The 20187-nt window shown below is 45.8% G+C and overlaps 1 protein-coding gene across 1 annotated transcript in view; it reads left to right on the top strand.

Annotated features, from left to right (window-relative positions):
• Positions 1-20187, top strand: part of MASP1 (MBL associated serine protease 1) — a 219026-nt gene that overhangs the window by 184949 nt on the left and 13890 nt on the right. The window contains exons 12-15 of the mRNA XM_086944618.1: positions 4635-4748; positions 10742-10927; positions 16839-16906; positions 18337-18436. Of these exons, the coding sequence (XP_086800744.1) occupies positions 4635-4748; positions 10742-10927; positions 16839-16906; positions 18337-18436 (468 nt within the window). The remainder of the gene's footprint in view (positions 1-4634; positions 4749-10741; positions 10928-16838; positions 16907-18336; positions 18437-20187) is intronic.

The raw sequence follows: 20187 nt of genomic DNA, 5'->3' as shown, positions 1-20187 counted from the left end.
TGTTCCAGTTCAGAAAGAACCTGCCTGGCAGTCTGGGCTAGACTGTTCTTACTGGAGCCCGGTCAAGATTGATTTGCATATAGATGGGTCCAAACTGAGGTGGCACGGTGTGGAACATAACGATGGACTGGATGCGGCCCTGAGTGAATACCAGCGGCTGAGATTCTAGCATTAGCATCTCGCATTCCACCCATCACTTTTTTTGTCTAGTCCCTGATGTACTGCAAAATTCCCACTAATTAGTGAAAGAAACAGACACCCTTTTGGGTCAGACCTAAAAACAACTTTAGCTGACTTTCAAGCCCTGTGTTAAAAGAAATGTAAAAAAAACAACATTTCCTTACAGGGCTTTCAGTCATCCATCCTTATCCACTGGGCTGAATGCATTTGTTGCTGCACACGTATACATCCACCTAAAAAATAGTCCACTAAGATTAGAAGTTTGAAGGCACTTGTATTTACTAGTGATGGCTAATATGTATGGGGCCGATTCACAGAACTAACTTAAGACAAAATCCTAAACTTACTACTTTTGGTATTCACAGAAGTTAGGATTTTGTCTTAAAACAGACTTAAGTCAGACTTAAGACAGACTTAAGACAAAATCCTAACTTCTGTGAATACCAAAATTAGTAAATTTAGGATTTTGTCTTAAGTTAGTTCTGTAAATCGGGCCCACTGTATTTAAGGGTTTCATCACAATGTTCCATAAAATGTCAATGTCAGTTTTTATACCTGAAATCGCACCCCTCAGGTTTGTGAAGGACATTTCAAGTAGTTGCATCTGACTTGAAGAGGACATCTCGAAGGACCTGAGGTACTGAAGCTTAGTGAAGGCTTTGGATCTGACTCAAGAGGGCCATCTAGTGACCATTTGAAGTATTGCAACTTTGTGAAAGACTTTTTATGTTGTAAATCATCAAGAAGGGCCGCATCTAGTGTGCTTTGAGGTAATGCAGCTTTATGAAGGACATTTAAACCAATTGCATCTGACTAGAGAGGGACATCTAGCGACCACTTGAAGTACTGCAGGTTTGTGAAAGACTTTTGCAGCAGTGGCATCTGGCACAAGAGAAACCTCCAGTAGCAGGTTGTGGTAGTGTAGGTTTATGAATGTCTTGCCGGCTTCAAGTTTTCCAAAAAATCACAGTGAAAGTAAATACATATACATACATAGAAGGGCATTTGGCCAAATTTATTTTTCATTGATGTGTTCAATGGCCATTTTGCTTCGTCCTTACACAGCGCAGGACAATGGAAGAGCGCAGTTCATCCACAATCTGTCCTCTCACTACAAGCAACCACAACTTGCTGGGAGACGACTACCTAGTTAAAAGCAGTCAGCTAAGAATGGGTTTGAAGGAACTTGTTAGTTCCAGTGACTGCTAGGACCTACGTATAAAAGGGTGCCAGTGTTCCCTAGCAATAAAGCCATTTATTGAAAGTTACAATATTGATTTGTCATCATTATCCAGCCTTGGAATAATTACTGCAACAGTAACAAGGTGATGCATTAAATGCTTGAATTAATCTATCTCTGGCAATCGCTCAGGGCCGCGCTCTAGTCCTTCATTTTTCACCAACCATGTACGTCAGACAAAGGCTCACCTTATGCAAATCAGTACTGACCCTGCTCCTCATGCAAGGGAAGAGACCGCACGGGACTGCCAGGTGAGGCCCCTTCCAGACGGGACTACACTACAAGCAACCCCAGACCGGCTGGTGTCATCACAATGTTCCCTTGCAATACATTTATTCAAGGTTGGAATATTGACTTATCGTCATAACCCAGCTTTAGAACATTTATTTCACTTATAGAAAAGATGCCCAAATCATTAGAGATGCAAAAGCTTATATGCAAACATGTATGTTGAAGTCACACCCCCTCTGCTTCGTGAAAGTTTGGCCAAGTAGTTGCATTTGACTTAAGGACATTTAGCAGCAACTTGAGATTTTGAACCTTTGTAAAGACTAAGGGTGGGCGGAAAATCCGTTACGCTCGCGGATTTTGCGGATTTTCGGTAAATTTGCGATCCGCGAACGCTCGCGAATTTACAGAAAATCCGCAAATTCGCACGCAGCGGATTATTTTTTCTTGGTGATACAATTTTGCGGCATGCGGTGTAAATTCGCAATTGCGAACATGTAGGTGCGGCGTGCAGCAACAATCTCGCACTCGCGAACTTACAAAATTTGCAATTCTGCACAAGAAATCCACTAGCATGCAGCATAGACCTTCTGAAAATGATGATTTTTACCAGAAAAACTCCTCAGGTTGACATTTGCCTGCCGTTTTTTGGATTTGAGGCCTTTTGACTTTCTTTAGATCACTTTTGGATTAGAAATAAACTTTCACAAGTAAGTTTGTTTGGGGCATTACATTTGCTGTTCTGCAGAAAAACGAGTTTTGCTAAACTGAAAGCACTCAGCAGCAGGTGCAAAAGTTCAAATTCATCATTAGTAACCATTCCCTGTAGTGCTTCCTGACTGGGGCCCCTCCAGAGTTCAGTTGCTAGTTGCAACAATTGTATGACCCTGCTCTGACCCTCACAGCGGATCATAGAATAGCTACAAGTAGGCCACAAAGGTCCTGGAAAAAAAAATTGCACTGCAACAGAAAGCAAATTACAGATAAGGAAGCAGGTGCCAGACTGGAATTTTAAAACAGTGACACATTAATAAATCAACCCCAAATTAATTCATGTCAGTTGAAGCAGGGCAGGTGTGCTTGCTTTTTCCCCCCATAATCTACAGTGATGATGATGAACCAGAGGGTGGCATTGATGTACCAGAGGTTGGCATGGGTGAAACAGAGGGTGGCAGTGTTGAAACAGAGGGTGCTGTGAACCTGTGATGATGAACCAGACGTAGAAACAACATAGTCGCGACCGTTGCGTGCCGACAAGTAAGTTCGCAATCGCAAACTGGTACAAAATCCTCGCGAGCTGGCAGAAACCCTTGCGAACACACAGAAAAAAAAATCCGCAAATTTGCGAGAATTCGCAGATTTTGCGGATTGCGAGTTCGCAAATTCGCAAAATTCGCGAACGCCAGATTCGCAAAATTCGCCCATGCTTAGTAAAGACTTTGCAAGCAGTTGGATCTTACTCCAGAGTGACATCTAGTGATGACTTGAGGTACTGCAGCTTTTTGAAAGACTTTGCAAGCAGTTGCTTCTGACTAGAGAGGGACATCGAGTAATGACTTGAGGTACTGCAGCTTTTTGAAAGACTGTGTATGCAGTTGGATCTGACTCCAGAGTGACATCTAGTAATGACTTGAGGTACTGCAGCTTTTTGAAAGACTGGAAGCAGTTGCTTCTGCCTCAAGAGGGACATCTATTGATGACTTGAGGTACTGCAGCTTTTTGAAAGACTGGAAGCAGTTGCTTCTGCCTCGAGAGGGACATCTAGTGATGACTTGAGGTACTGCAGCTTTTTGAAAGACTGCAAGCAGTTGCTTCTGACGCGATAGGGACATCTAGTATTAACTTGAGGTACTGCAACTTTTTGAAAGACTTTGCAAGCAGGTCCTTATGACTCGAGAGGGACGTTGAGTAATGACTTGAGGTACTGCAGCTTTTTGAAAGAGTGTAAGCAGTTGCTTCTGACTGTAGAGGGACCTCTAGTAATGTCTTGCAGGGCTGTTGTTTGTTAAAGTCTTCAAGATGTTGCTACTGTCTCATGAGGGACATCTAGTAATGACTTGAGATACTGAGGCCCATGGGTCACCCTACAGGCCTTACCAATGCTTATTGATCGAGCTCCAGAGAGCTGCAGAAAGTCTTATGACATTTATTTGTATCAGGTGCATTTCGAACATCCTGGGTCAGATTAACTTGATTGCACTGGCAACACCGGTGTTATTTTGCACTGATAAGTTAATCGATTACCAAAGGAAAAAAAAAACATTTGCACCAGCCAAAGGCCAGTATAACTACTGGTGTAAAAATTACAATCAGTGTAAACAAGATGTGCTGCTTCACCACCTCAGCACCCTACATAATGCACCTGAAAAGACTGTCCGGACCCCCATCATGATGATGCCAGGTGTAACCTGATTGCAGAGACCAGTAAATGATGACAGGTGTGTGGGGCCTCATACAACAGAGAGACTATATTACTCATATGAAATGTAAGAGTCAAGAAGATTGGCTGATTGGTTCACAACAAAACTGAGATGGGGAGCATTCTATAGGACTCCCATAGCACGCAATCCACCTTTTTAACCTGATGGCAAGTGGTTTTATTGATGCAAACTCATTTTAGCCCAAGCCTAGAGGATTTTTGAGACCAGAGTGCCTTGGCTGCAGTAGAGAGAGAGAGGAATAGGTAAGATAGCCCATGGGGTTGAGTGCCTATTGTAGAGATATATAAGTACCCAACAAGTTAGTGGCTTGAATATCAACCGGGCAACTCTGCATTTCATCCTTCTGAGGTAGATTGAAGGACACTATGGAGATGAATAATAACAGCACTTGTTAGTAAGAACAATTGATTAATTCAGCTTGTGGAGTTTGATAAACGGGCTGTACGCTAACATCTGCTGTGCATGAGTGTGTTAGCCTCTGATGCTTCATAGAGGAGGCCCCCACCTTATGAGAGATATATCCTCATGTCCTTCTTGCTTTGCAGGTGCTCACTGGGTTCTGACAGCAGCTCACTGCCTTCACCACCCCTTGGACATAGACAACCCTGTGGTGCATCCATCTGACATCAGAAATGCCTCTTCATTCACAATTATCCTGGGTGAGTTGGTGTTCAGAAACACAAACAGATGAGAATGTGGACATCTCTAAAACACTTATAAAGAGAACGATGAAAATCGAAAATGTAGTTTTAAACGTGCGTTTATTGGGTTAACATGCATTTTACATGATATTTCCTATTTAGTGGGGAAAAAAGTGGTATTACTGAATTAGAAAAATGCACACACACAGAACGGTACACCATGGGCAGCAGCAGTGCAAGCTTCACAAACACATAGGACAGTTACAGGACAGGTGTCACACACAGGACAGGTGCACCATGTGTGGCAGTGCAAGCTTCTCTAACACAAGGGACAGTTACAGGACAGGTGTCACACACAGGACAGGTGCACCATGTGTGGCAGTGCAAGCTTCACAAACACATAGGACAGTTACAGGACAGGTGTCACACACAGGACAGGTGCACCATGTGTGTCAGTGCAAGCTTCACAAACACATGGGACAGTTACAGGACAGGTGTCACACACAGGACAGGTGCACCATGTGTGGCAGTGCAAGCTTCACAAACACATAGGACAGTTACAGGACAGGTGTCACACACAGGACAGGTGCACCATGTGTGTCAGTGCAAGCTTCACAAACACATAACACAGTTACAGGACAGGTGTCACACACACGACATGTGCACCATGTGTGGCAGTGCAAGCTTCACAAACACATGGGACAGTTACAGGACAGGTGTCACACACAGGACAGGTGCACCATGTGTGGCAGTGCAAGCTTCACAAACACATAGGACAGTTACAGGACAGGTGTCACACACAGGACAGGTGCACCATGTGCGGCAGTGCAAGCTTCACAAACACATGGGACAGTTACAGGACAGGTGTCACACACAGGACAGGTGCACCATGTGTGGCAGTGCAAGCTTAACAAACACATAGGACAGTCACAGGACAGGTGTCACACACAGGACAGGTGCACCATGTGTGGCAGTGCAAGCTTCACAAACACATGGGACAGTTACAGGACAGGTGTCACACACAGGACAGGTGCACCATGTGTGGCAGTGCAAGCTTCACAAACACATAGGACAGTTACAGGACAGGTGTCACACACAGGACAGGTGCACCATGTGCGGCAGTGCAAGCTTCACAAACACATGGGACAGTTACAGGACAGGTGTCACACACAGGACAGGTGCACCATGTGCAGCAGTGCAAGCTTCACAAACACATGGGACAGTTACAGGACAGGTGTCACACACAGGACAGGTGCACCATGTGCGGCAGTGCAAGCTTCACAAACACATGGGACAGTTACAGGACAGGTGTCACACACAGGACAGGTGCACCATGTGTGTCAGTGCAAGCTTCACAAACACATGGGACAGTTACAGGACAGGCGTCACACACAGGACAGGTGCACCATGTGCGGCAGTGCAAGCTTCACAAACACATAGGACAGTTACAGGACAGGTGTCACACACAGGACAGGTGCACCATGTGTGGCAGGGCAAGCTTCACAAACACATAGGACAGTTACAGGACAGGTGTCACACACAGGACAGGTGCACCATGTGTGTCAGTGCAAGCTTCACAAACACATAGGACAGTTACAGGACAGGTGTCACACACAGGACAGGTGCACCATGTGTGGCAGTGCAAGCTTCACAAACACATAGGACAGTTACAGGACAGGTGTCACACACAGGACAGGTGCACCATGGGCAGCAGCAGTGCAAGCTTCACAAACACATAGGACAGTTACAGGACAGGTGTCACACACAGGACAGGTGCACCATGTGCGGCAGTGCAAGCTTCACAAACACATAGGACAGTTACAGGACAGGTGTCACACACAGGACAGGTGCACCATGTGTGGCAGTGCAAGCTTCACAAACACATAGGACAGTTACAGGACAGGTGTCACACACAGGATAGGTGCACCATGTGTGGCAGTGCAAGCTTCACAAACACATAGGACAGTTACAGGACATGTGTCACACACAGAACGGTACACCGTGTGTGGCAGTGCAAGCTTCACAAACACATAGGACAGTTACAGGACAGGTGTCGCACACAAGACAGGTGCACCATGTGTGGCAGTGCAAGCTTCACAAACACATAGGACAGTTACAGGACAGGTGTCACACACAGGACAGGTGCACCATGTGTGGCAGTGCAAGCTTCACAAGCACATAGGACAGTTACAGGACAGGTGTCACACACAGGACAGGTGCACCAGGTGTGGCAGTGCAAGCTTCACAAACACATGGGACAGTTACAAGACAGGTGTCACACACAAGACAGGTGCACCATGTGTGGCAGTGCAAGCCTAACAAACACATAGGACAGTTACAGGACAGGTGTCACACACAGGACAAGTGCACCATGTGCGGCAGTGCAAGCTTCACAAACACATGGGACAGTTACAGGACAGGTGTCACACACAGGACAGGTGCACCATGTGCGGCAGTGCAAGCTTCACAAACACATGGGACAGTTACAGGACAGGTGTCACACACAGAACAGGTGCACCATGTGCGGCAGTGCAAGCTTCACAAACACATAGGACAGTTACAGGACAGGTGTCACACACAGGACAGGTGCACCATATGTGGCAGTGCAAGCTTCTCTGACACAAGGGACAGTGACAGGACCAGCGGCAGCAGCGTATGATCGATCACACACCGAACTGTACAGCTTCAGTTTTTGCCACTCGTGCTTCCTTTTCTTGTACTACTCTAATGTACACATAGCTCTTTATGGGTCCCGGAGTAGCGTGCTACTCGCCAAAAAAAGTGCTTTGATGCCTTGTCAGGGGCAGTAAGCGCGATATCAATGCAATTACAATACAATACCATTTACATAAATAATCTTTAAATTAACAAATTCATTTTATACTTCCATATAAATGCATGATCATATTGACATTTTATCGCCACATTCATGTTTGTTTTCGTTCCATTTATTGGTACCTCTGCTTCTTGCATTCCACATAATGATAAATAAAAAATGAACACCATATGCTGTGCTTCTGTTACAACAAAGCCTGCATGCGTTGCTCCCAATGTGTCACCTCCTGCTCCATTTAATGCTTTTGTGTAAGTGTGTATACAGAAATTAAAAGCCGGGCCTATGGGCTTTGTTAGGGCTTGTTCTACATCCTGTATAACCGAATGAGAGATTCAGGGAAGTGCCTGTGAGTGAGAGCCTCTGAGTGAGAGCCCCTGAGTGAGTGCCTCTGAGTGAGTGCCTCTGAGTGCATCTGAGTGAGTGCCTATTAATGGACGCCTCTGATTGAGTGCCTCTGAATGAGTGCCTCTGAGTGAATGCCTCTGAGTGAATGCCTCTGCGTGAGTGCCTCAGTGTCTGTTGCTCTGAGTGAGTGCCTCTGAGTGAATGCCTCTGAGAGTCTCTGAGTGAGTGCCTCTGAGTGAATGCCTCTGAGTAAGTGCCTCCATGTCAGTTGCTCTGAGTGAGTGCCTACGAGTGAGTGCCTCCGAGTGAGTGCCTCTGAGTGAGAGCCTCAGAGTGAGAGCCTCTGAGTGAGTGCCTCCGAGTGAGTGCCTCTGAGTGAATGCCTATGAGAGTCTCTGAGTGAGTACCTCCGAGTGAGCACCTCTGAGTGAGAGCCTCTGAGTGAGTGCCTCTGAGTGAATGCGTTTGAGAGTCTCTGAGTGAGTGCCTCCGAGTGAGCACCTCTGAGTGAGTGCCTCCGGGTCAGTTGCTCTGAGTGAATGCCTCTGAGAGTCTCTGAGTGACTGCCTCTGAGTAAGTGCCTCCATGTCAGTTGCTCTGAGTAAGTGCCTCTGAGTGAGTGCCTCTGAGTGAGTGTCTGTGAGTACTGAGTGAGAGCCTCTGAGTGATTGCCTCGAGTGAGTGCCTCTGAGTGAGAGCCTCTCAGTGAGAGCCTCTGAGTGAGAGCCTATAAGTGAGTGCCTCTGAGTCAGTTCCACTGAGTGAGTGCCTCTGAGTGAGTGCCTCTAAGTTAGTGCATCTGAGTGCCTCTGAGTGAGAGCCTCTGAATGAGTGCCTCTGTGCCAGTTGCTCTGAGTGAGTGCCTCTGAGTGAATGCCTCTGAGTAAGTGCCTCCGTGTCAGTTGCCCTGAGTGAGTGCCTCCGAGTGAGTGCCTCTAAGTGAGTGCCTCCGAGTAAGTGCCTCTGAGTGAGTGCCTCCGAATGAGTGCCTCTGAGTGAATGCCTCTGAGTGAGACCCTCCGAGTGAGCGCCTCGGAGTGAATGCCTCCGAGTGAGAGCCTCTGAGCGAGTGCCTCTGAGCGAGCGCCTTTGAGGGAGCACCTCTGAGTGAGAGCCTCTGATTGAGTGCCTCTGAGTGAGTGCTTCCGAGCGAGAGCCTCCGAGTGAGCACCTCTGAGTGAGAGCCTCTGAGTGAGTGCCTCTGTGTCAGTTGCTCTGAGTGAGTGCCTCTGAGTGAAAGCCTCACAGTGAGTGCCTTCGTGTCAGTTGCTCTGAGTGAGTGCCTCTGAGTGAATGCCTCTGAGTAAGTGCCTCCGTGTCAGTTGCTCTGAGTAAGTGCCTCAGAGTGAGTGCCTCTGAGTGAATGCCTCTGAGTAAGTGCCTCCATGTCAGTTGCTCTGAGTGAGTGCCTCTGAGTGAGAGCCTCCGAGTGAGAGCCTCTGAGTGATTGCCTCTGAGTGAGTGCCTCTGAGTGAATGCCTCTGAGTGCCTCCGAGTGAGAGCCTCTAAACAAGTACCTCCGAGCGAGAGCCTCCGAGTCAGCACCTGAGTAAGAGCCTCTGATTGAGTGCCTTTGAGTGAGTGCCTCCGAGTGAGAGCCTCCGAGTGAGCACCTATGAGTGAGCACCTCTGAGTGAGTGCCTCTGTGTCAGTTGCTCTGAGTGAATGCCTCTGAGGGTCTCTGAGTGAGTACCTCTGAGTGAATGCCTCTGAGTGAGTGCCTCCGTGTCAGTTGCTCTGAGTGAGTGCCTCTGAGTGAGTGCCTCTGAGTGAATGCCTCTGAGAGTCTCTGAGTGAGTGCCTCTGAGAGAATGCCTCTGAGTAAGTGCCTCTGTGTCAGTTGCTCTGAGTGAGTGCCTCCAAGGGAGTGCCTTTGAGTGAGTGCCTCCGAGTGAGTGCCTCCGAGTGAGTGCCTCTGAGTGAGAGCCTCAGAGTGAGAGCCTCTGAGTGAGTGCCTCTGAGTGAGTGCGCTGAGTGAATGCCTCTGAGTGAGTGCCTCTGAGTGAATGTCTATGAGAGTATCTGAGTGAGTACCTCCGAGTGAGCACCTCTGAGTGAGAGCCTCTGAGTGAGTGCCTATGAGTGAATGCGTTTGAGAGTCTATGAGTGAGTGCCTCCGAGTGAGCACCTCTGAGTGAGTGCCTCTGGGTCAGTTGCTCTGAGTGAATGCCTCTGAGAGTCTCTGAGTGAGTGCCTCTGAGTGAATGCCTCTGAGTAAGTGCCTCCATGTAAGTTGCTCTGACTGAGTGCCTCTGAGTGAGTGTCTGTGAGTGCTGAGTGAGAGCCTCTGAGTGATTGCCTCGAGTGAGTGCCTCTGAGTGAGAGCCTATGAGTGAGTGCCTCTGAGTCAGTTCCACTGTGTGAGTGCCTCTGAGTCAGTTCCACTGAGTGAGTGCCTCTGACTGAGTGCCTCTGAGTGAGTGCATCTGAGTGCCTCTGAGTAAGAGCCTATGAGTGAGTGCCTCTGTGCCAGTTGCTCTGAGTGAGTGCCTCTGAGTGAATGCCTCTGAGTAAGTGCCTCCGTGTCAGTTGCCCTGAGTGAGTGCCTCTGAGTGAGTGCCTCTAAGTGAGTGCCTCCGAGTAAGTGCCCCGAGTGAGTGCCTCCGAGTGAGAGCCTCCGAGTGAGCACCTCTGAGTGAGCACTTCTGAGTGAGGGCCTCCATGTCAGTTGCTCTGAGTGAGTGCCTCTGAGTAAGTGTCTGTAAGTGAGTGCCGAGTGAGAGCCTCTGAGTGTGTGCCTCTGAGTGAGTACCTCTGAGTGACAGCCTCTGAGTGTGTGCCTCTGAGTGACAGCCTCTGAGTGACAGCTCCCCTTCCTCTCTGCTCCCAGGGAAGCACCGGACCCTGAGGAGAGATGACTCGGAGCAGGCCTTCCACGCCCGGTCCATCCTGCTGCACCCGGCCTACAACAGCTCAACCTTTGCGTTTGACCTGGGGCTCCTGGAGCTGGCGGACAGGCCTCGCCTCAATGACTACGTCATGCCGGTCTGCCTCCCCCCCGCCCCGCTGCAGACAGGTGAGAGGGGACGGAGGGGGGGAGGCCTGCTCATGCTCCGCTTTCTTTAGCTCTCTCTGAACTCTACTCTTTCTTGCTTTATGTTCTTTCTTTTGTCGCTTTTCTTTTCTCTCACTTCTGACTTGTTTCTCATTTCACTTTAGCTTTTATTTCCTTCATCCTCCCCTTCCATTCTCTCTTGCTTCTTTCTCCACTTCCTTCCTTTTTTACATTTCATTTTACTCTTTCGTCCTTCTTTCTTCTCCCACAAATCTTTCTATATTCTTTCATTGTTTGCTTGCCCATATTTCTTTCATTCTTAGAATCTGATCCAAATTTGCTCCCTTATTGCTCAATCCTTGTTTTGTTATTTCTTCCTTTGTTCTACTTTTCTTCCTCTCTATTCTTTCGTCTTTTCCTTCAGAATTCTTTATGTCTTTCATTTTTCTGTATTTTTCTTCCATTCTTTCTTCCTTTTTCTGGCTTGCATCACATCTTTCTTTTTTGTTGTGGTTCTTTTGCCTTTTTACTATAGGTACTTAATATCTGTACTTTCTTTTTTGTCGCATACTTGTATAAATAAGTTAATTTACTTCTCTTTTTATAACATAACATGTATTTGTAAAGCACGTTCACCCAGGGGTATCTTGGCACTGAATAACAAATGTTTAGTGATACCCAACTCAATGATATTCATTTTATCGAAGCAAACACAAGGAGATGATGGACGGAGCGCTGAAACTTTTCCGACACTCTCCCCAGTCACAGATCTGGGTTGAGTCCATCGTTCTTTAACTCACTTTGCCACCCCAGTTCAGACCCAGCCATATGCAAATCAGTCTTGACCCTGTGCCTCACGGGAACAGTCCAGCCTGAACTGCCAAGCCTGGTCTTCTCGGGACCAGAAACAAGCTTCCGAGGACCGATTTCTGGGTAACACCCCTCATCAGCCCGGCTAGCTTGAATACAGTGGCATAGTGAGCAAGGGACCCACGTCTGGGCATACCCTGCCAACTTAGGGTGAACAATGCAAACACAAGGAGATGATGGACGGGGCGCTGAATCTTTTCAGACACTCACCCCCAGTGACAAATCTGGGTTGAATCCATCACCCTTCTTTAGCTCACTTCACCACCTCAGTTCAGACACAGCTATATGCAAATCAGCCTTGACCCTGTGCCTCATGGGAACAGTCCAGACCGAAATGCCAAGCCATGTCTTCCCTGAACGGGAAACAAGCATCCACAGAAGGATGAAAGGCTGAGTGAACCCGCCGGGAATTGAACCTCTAACCATGGTCTCGGACACAAGCCCCTACAGTGGACGCATTAATGCACTAAGCTACCAGACCCGGAATTATATCAACGTTTATCTTTTTTCTCAGGTGCTATGATATTCCAGTCGCTTTTGAATTTCATAATCATCTGTCAGTCTTTTTTGTTAGAAAAATCAAGAGATTTATTGAAAGATAACAAATAATACAAATACAACAGAAGAGAAAACGTACCCATCATTGCATGAGGACACAATGGAAAAGACCTGGTTTTAGCTAGTTGAGAGCGGGACAAGTGACCGCATCACATCCTCCAATAAGTTGGGATCTCCTTCTGACCCCTGTCCACCTGTTGTGCTCCAAGGATGGCTCCTTTATTAGCAGGAAAGGCCACTGAATTAATGTATATCTGCCATTTCATTTTGGGATGGTCCCTGCCTCATCGAAGCAAGGAGTGGCACAATCTTAGAAAAGCAAATAGCTAATCCACTGTCTGGAGAACCGATGGATGACCGGCAGGTGGGCTTTCGACAGGTAGGTGCTTGCGTCTTTGGGAGATGACGTCAGAGCTACACCAACCCATGAAGAAGCGGTTGGTGTGTTCGTCTTTGGTCACTCTACTGCCTTTGGAGTGGTAGATCCCAATGAGCGGTTGATACCATCTGTAGGGTATGGTGTGGTTTTGTTTTGCTCCTTCCTGCAAGGGCACTCTCCATCATTCAGGAGACCAATCATCCCTAGTAACTGAGGGCTGCTTCAAGGCTCCTCCTAGTCCCTGATGTCATTTAAGGGGGAAACATCCTTTACAACGCAACTTTTACCACGCAGTGCCTTTACCACGCAACTTTTACAACGCAAACCATTACAACGCATTGCGCTGGGGGGTGCTCTAGGATAGGGAATAAGTTTAATTTACTATCCAACACCTTCCCTAGTGTCCACGGGGACTGGAGTTGGAATAGTAAATTAAACTATTCACTATGCAGCACCCCAAAGCGCTATGTGTTGTAAAGGTTTTCGTTGTAAAAACCGCGTTGTAAAGGCATGCGTGGTAAAAGCATGCGTTGTAATGTCATACATCCTATTTAAGGGGAAGCATCCCTTATTACGAAGCCGGAATCACACTGTGCCTTTACAACGTCGGCTTTAGTACGAATGCGTCGTTGCCATGCATTTGTTTAGCAAGCAAGTCGTTACAATGACTTGCTTTATGGGGCGCAGTGGCCGAGTGGTGTTAGATTTGAAGTACAACACCTTCCCTACTGTTGCGCATACTGGAATTGGAATAGTAAATTATACTATTTCAAAATCCATTAAGGCACGTTGGTATAACGACTTATGGCTAAAGGAGCGCTTCGTACTAATGCCGGCGTTCTAAAGGTATGCATGTTAAACGCACGCGAGATTCCATCATACAACTGGTATTTAACCTTTATGTTCAACCCCTGCTGTGTCTTATCCGCTTCTCTGGATGCTGAGCAACGTACTGTGTGCATGATTGACAGACTGGGGTGCAGCTGGACCAAGCTCTGGATTCTGCTCCCATCTTGCCTCATTGTCTGATTCCTGTCCCGAGATGGATGGAAGGGCCATAACTTCGTAAAGCTTAATGCTGAGAAGGGGGATCTCTTACTTTGGGAAGAGAGAAAGTTTGCTGCAACAACTATATGTGACCTTGTTGCACATCAACCCTTTAATGCCTGTGTCAAAGGATAAATCGCAGGGGGAATTTTGATACATGGGGCCGGATGTAGGAAAACGCAGATTAGCACGTCCTTAATAGCGATTTTTAGGGAATCGCTATTAAGGATTCGCAAAATGCCATGTAGGTAGGAATTGCAATATTTTTTTGCGATTCCTTAATGTTCCTTAATTGCGAATTTCAAATTGTGATTCACAATCAAGGAATGCCTTCCCATTCATTCCTATGTGCCTAGAGACCTACGGGAATGAATAGGAATTGCGCACGCAATTTGCGAGTACCCAATAGGGACTCGCAAATTGCGTGCACAATTTCAAGGGTGCAAGGGTTCCAAAAGGACACCCTGTTGCACCCTAAAATGTGCATGTGTGCACATGTGGTGCACATACATGCCCTAAGGGCATGAATGTGTGCGACATGGCACTTGTAAAACAGCAAAAAAGTGCTTTTATAAAGGAAATCGCAAATTACCGACCAAGTTGAAGTTGGTGGTAATTTGCGATTCCTTAAGGCAATATCGCAATTTGCGATGCCTACTAGCATAGCATTTAGGGAATCGCACATTGCGATTCTCTAACTGCTTGCTCAAAATAAGGAATCTCAATTTTTGCAATTCCTTATTTTGTGCGTAGGTATTTGCCTTCCTGCATTGCACACAGCTGAATTGCAATCGCAAACGCTGAAATTCGTAATTTGGTTTTCAACATCTGGCCCATTGTCAGTTGTACACCATTCTTCTGCGGTTACTACCTGCTTTGGATTACTCAAGGTGCATAAGAAATATTTCCTGCTCCGCCCTTGCGAAACCCACGTAACCGGAGTATCCACGAGTGTCACCTCCAGCTGAACGGTGGTAATTCTGTCCAGCTGGGCCTTCCAGCCGCCCGGATTTCTAGCCTCCATCGTATCCAGAACTATGCAGCGAGAAATGTTTGTAAACCACCAAAAATATGATAATGAGCCAGGTGTGCGGAGGAATCTTCAATGGCTGACCATGGACAGAGGATCAGCTTTAAGACTTTGCGTGACTCTTAGAGTCTTTTACATGAACCCCCTTGTGGCCCTGTTAACCACCCGGGGGGAGGATAAATCAACCGACGTTCATGCGGTTCGGCCATAACGGAAAGCACAAAGGCCACAAGATTGAAGAATCAGCACGTTGAGAAGAGTAAACCACACGTATGAATGACCAATATTCCAGAAGAGATATTGCACCCTACGCTGTAAACTGGATATGGCATCCAATGTCCTACACGTTTTAAGCCCTTCCCTGATGAAGACCTTCACCCAAAACCATCTATCTGGTCCAACCATTTGAAGGTCGAAACGCGTTGGCTTTTCTTATAGAGCGGTTCAGGGCAACTGGATATAACAAGCGTGTCCAATTATAGGCACACTTGAGCAGATAAACTGTAGCTCTGAAAACAAGTTTGTGAACTATTCTCTGACCTCTCCAGGACCTGGCTAGCAGACTGAATTGAGGACAAAATAGCAATATAAGTCCCAATTAGGTTTTTGAATCAGTAGGACTTACAAATGTCAGGCTTGACATTTGAGAACAAATGGTGAAATATTACTGTAAATAGGATTTTTTTCTGTCTATCCATGTAGTATTGTTTCAAAGTCTTCAGTCTTATATTTGTCTGTGTACATGGTTTTTTGTTAAAGTTGTGTAATAATTTCTGTACTGTATATATTCACAAAAAACAAAAAAGAGGTGGATGTTGAAAATGTGTCCTTTGAAGGTCACCCAGAGTTTGTTTTAAAAAAATAAATATTAAAATAAATGGAGCCAATTGTTATTAATGGATCATTGTGCTATAAGTAAAATGTAATTCTTGGTGTCAGAGGCATTTTGTTTTTTCATGACCTGATAACCACCGGAGCACTACACAGACACCCCTGAGAAGCTCTCCACAATTTCTTCTTCGGGTCCCCAGGGTAAAGCTCACAGTCGGAGGCACATGTTCCATTTTCTGGTTCCTAATTCATGGAACGAGTTCCTCATCTCTCTAACACAAGTCAAACATCTCCTGGATTCTGCAAGGTTATCAAATCTTTTCTGTTCTAATTCCTGCAGCACTGGTCCCTCTGACGTCTTCTCTGCATGGACTCAGAAGTTTTGTGTTGGAATCAGGAAACCACAGGGCGATGGCTGGGGAACTTATTGAAAAAATAAGAACCATTTGTCATCATAGGTTTTCAGACTGTCATTCCCTCTTTCCTACTTTTCATCCTTCTTTCTATTTCAGTATTTCCTTTTCTCGTTCTTTCTTTGTTCTTTCCAGTTTCTTCTTTCGCTGTTTTTTTCTGTCATTCGCTTGCTTTTAGTTTTTGTAGTGTTCCCTTTCTAATCGTTCTTCCTTTATATTCATGCATTCTATCTCTTTTCTCATCCTCCCACGTGTTTCTTTCTCTCACACTTGCTCTTTCCTTGTTTCTTTCTTTGTTGTCTGTTTTCACCATTCATTCTTTTTTTCTGGCCATTGCTCTTTCTTATTTTTCTCTTTCTCTCATTTTATTTTCTTCATTCTTATGCTTTCCATTTCTTTGTTTTCTTGCTTGCTGGCTATCATTCTTTCCATCATTCTATTCATCTTTCTCTCTTTCTTTACTTGTATTTTTCTTTATTTCTCTCTGTCACCCTTTTATTTTCCTCCTTTATTTATTTCCTTTGTTCATTCTTTCATTGTATTAATCCATATTAGTCGTTTTTGTTTTTAATTCTTGATCTGCATCTATATTTAACAATTTGCTCATTCCTGTTATATTTCATACTTTTGTTATTCATCTTCTTCCACTGGCCCCTTGCTATTTTTCTTCCACAATTGCGTTCTTTTATTAATTATTGTATCTATCTCTCTGTCCGCTTTTATTAATTATTGTATCTATCTCTCTGTCCACCCGTATCTATTTCATAAATCACATCTCTGCCCCCCTTATTCTCATTCCTCCAGGTGACCATGTGGTTGTCAGTGGATGGGGGAAACAGTTCCTGTCGAAGACTCCAGATGCATTATTGGAAGTGTGTTGACATTTTTTGTTTTGTTTGTTTTTTTACTTTCTGCCTTAATATTTTCCTTAATAATCTAATATAAGCAGGGCTGGAGATGCCTTTAGAGACCAGCAACGGGTCTTATTATTATAAAAACAAAATAGGAAGCCAGATAATAAATGGAAGGTCAAGAAGTCTGCTCACTGTCTCCCAACTCTTGACTTGCTGTGCCTGTGGTCTCTGGCATTAATCTGTTTTTTGGGTGTCTGAGCTTCAAGGATGGGAACACTGGACCTTGGAACAAGGTCACATGAGCTGCACTCTGGAGTTTGCCATGTGTAAGTTGTCTTGTATGTAAAGTTGAAGAGTGAACTTTGCTTAGGCTAGTTGGCGCTTGACATAAGGTCTGGCTAGTGGCATTCCACCAGAATATTGACTAAAAAACACTGCGGCACCAGAACTCCGAGGCCTAAATATAGAGGACTAGAATATTGTGAAGGTGAGCGCGTGCAGGGAAGTATAGATGTACTATTCTTAAATCCTCAAATATATACTTTGAGATTATATGGATCTTCAAAATATGTAGATGTGGAGTTAAGAATGATAAATCTATGCTTACTTATATACACTTATCATCACAATAATTTCTACCTTCATATTTAGGGCCTGATTTATATATCGGTGGCGGGTTGCTCCATCATAACGGTGATGGATATACCGGTTGCGGACATATAAATCCTTCTTATATCCTGTGGAATTTATATTTCGCTGTGACGTAGTAACCTGTCCACCGAGATCTAAAGCATGCCCTAAGTCCTTGATATTTTTGGTTCCACCGTATTTTAGTCCTCAATAATCATAGATAGGAGCCCGGTCAGTCGCTGTCCCTCCCCCCGAGCGGCTCATCGTGGCGTGGGAGACGAGGAGCCAGTGGTGGGACTTGAGATCCGATACAATGTCGTCAGAGCTTTTTAAGCCATCAATGAGTCAGACTGCATAGGCATCAGAAAGTTAGAGCATCTTTGAAGACTTGCTTTTGAATACACTACAAATGCGGATATGATAGTCGAATCGAAAGAAAGACTGCGGCAGTGACGGGAGATCTGGCGAGGCGTGCTTTGTTGTGAGCGTGAAGATTTAATAGTGGGATTAGGTCCAGTTTTGGAAATATCATTAGAAAGGTCCTGGATTAAACACACCGCTAAAGCACAAAACCATCTAGAAGATCTTAGGATAAACCCAGGAAGAAAAATATTGAGAAAGCTAGTATAAAACCGAAGGCAATGGAAGGTCAAAGTTTGGAGAGGAAGCAGAGAAATGGCCATATTTATCCGCCAGGAAATCCTAGGTTTCTTTACCCAGTATGTTTTCGTTGCTTAGTTACAATGCTTGTACATCCTTCACAAAAAGGAAAAAATCTGTAAAATTCCATTTCCAATGGTGACTTGTGTCCCTCTCAGATCGATGTTCCTGTGATAGACCTGGAGGTGTGCAGACAGACGTACGCCACCCTGGACATGAAGGTGACGGATGACATGCTGTGCGCAGGCGAGAAGCAGGGTAAGTGTGGGGCTGCGGAGGGGTGTGGCTTGTGAAACACCAGCTGGCAATAAAGCGTGCAGTGCACCACAAGACACAACTTCAAAGGTCAGGATGGCTGCTGCCCCAGGAGGGGTGTTCATCCATAACTTGTGTTTCCGCCAGTGATGCTGACCAGAGCAACAAGACGCCACAACATCACCAGTTGTGAACACATGTGGGTGTGTAGGAGGGGGTATGGAAGGGACGTTGCAATAGATTTCACACATAGAATTTATGCTATAAATGTTACACGCTTTATATCAAGGGGGTGTCTATCTTTGGAAGATTAGCAGGGGTGAAGGGTTGAGGTTCATAGAACAGCTGTACTGCCCCCTATTATTACCCAACTCGGGTTATGATTATAATAGACTTTTCTGTACGTCTCTCTGATTGGTTGTTAAGGTGAGGGCAGAGAAAGTCACATGCCAGAAAAGTCCTGGCATGTGACTGACTCTTCCCCAGCCTTGCCACCCTGCCAGGTCCAGAAGACTGTCAGAACCCCATCTCCTTTCCTCTGCGGTCCACTCCTTCAGTTCAGTCATACAAGGTCCTTTGTCCAGGGCCACACATTGGCAGTGCCCATTGCAGATCACACTGTCAGAGCCCTGAAGGAAGGGTGCCCGAAGTACAGTTCATGTGACAGCTTAAAAAGGCGCCATGATGGTGCGCAAGTTTGATGACTCTAGGGGCCTCATTTATGAAAAGTGACGCATTGCTGCGTGAAAACAGCGATGCGTCACTTTTCACTGCACACTCCTTGCGACATTCCTAATGCGTCATATTTAATGAATGACGCATCATGTCGCAAGGAGTTACAGATACGTCAGTATTTCTGACGTATCTGTAAGCGCAAAAGTGACGCATTCCTGGAGTGTATCACAAAAGTGACGCAACTCCAGCAATGCGTCCTTTCACATGGGGAAAGCCCCATGTGAAAGGGCTTGCATCAGTCTTACGCCTGCTGTGAGGCAGGCGCAAGATTTTGACGCAACAGCGTCCTAAAAGTGACGCAGTGAAATCTCATAGATTTCACTGCATCACTATTACGAGGCTTTTTGCGGGGGAACGCCCCCTCTGCATACATTATACCTGACGCAGGTATAATGTGGCGCAGGGGTTAAAAAGTGACACATCTACCTAGATGCGTCACTTTTTAAATATGGCGCAACAGGGTGCATTTTTTACACTGCTGGTGCATCACAAAAAGTGACGCACCGGCGGCGCAAAACTGACGCAAGGCCTTCATAAATAAGGCCCTAGAACTGCAGTGTCTGGCTTCGTGTACCTCGCGGCAAGGAACTGCAGGAATCAGAACTTTAAGCGAGACAAAAAAATGGGGCACCTCTCAAAGGGGCGCAGGCGATATAATTAAGGGCGCTGCTTAAAACACGTAAATTAGAAATCTCAGCTTAGCATTTGGTCCCATCCGACTGGCACTGTGCTCCTTCTTTCTGTCTCTGCATCCTGATATTTAATACAACAACTAACATAACACCTCCACCAAGCCAGGATAATTGGCGTTGTCAATGATTGTTAGTTGCATATGATAAATAAGCAACAACTATGGCATCTTTTTCGAAAATAGTTTAAATCCTTTAGTTCTGAAATGAAGAGACTGTGAAAGAACTGTAACGAGTCCCTTTAAAGATACATCAAAGCCAGTGAAGGGTGGCACTGATGGAGCTGAAAAATAGTATAACTAGCGTAGTTAGTTAATTTGTCCGACTTGT

The sequence above is a fragment of the Lissotriton vulgaris genome, chromosome 11 (assembly GCF_964263255.1).
Source record: "Lissotriton vulgaris chromosome 11, aLisVul1.2, whole genome shotgun sequence".
In the NCBI taxonomy this organism is placed as follows: Eukaryota; Metazoa; Chordata; class Amphibia; order Caudata; family Salamandridae; genus Lissotriton; species Lissotriton vulgaris.
The sequence above is the reverse complement of the archived record's forward strand: the minus strand, read 5'-3'. Positions and strand labels throughout refer to the sequence as shown.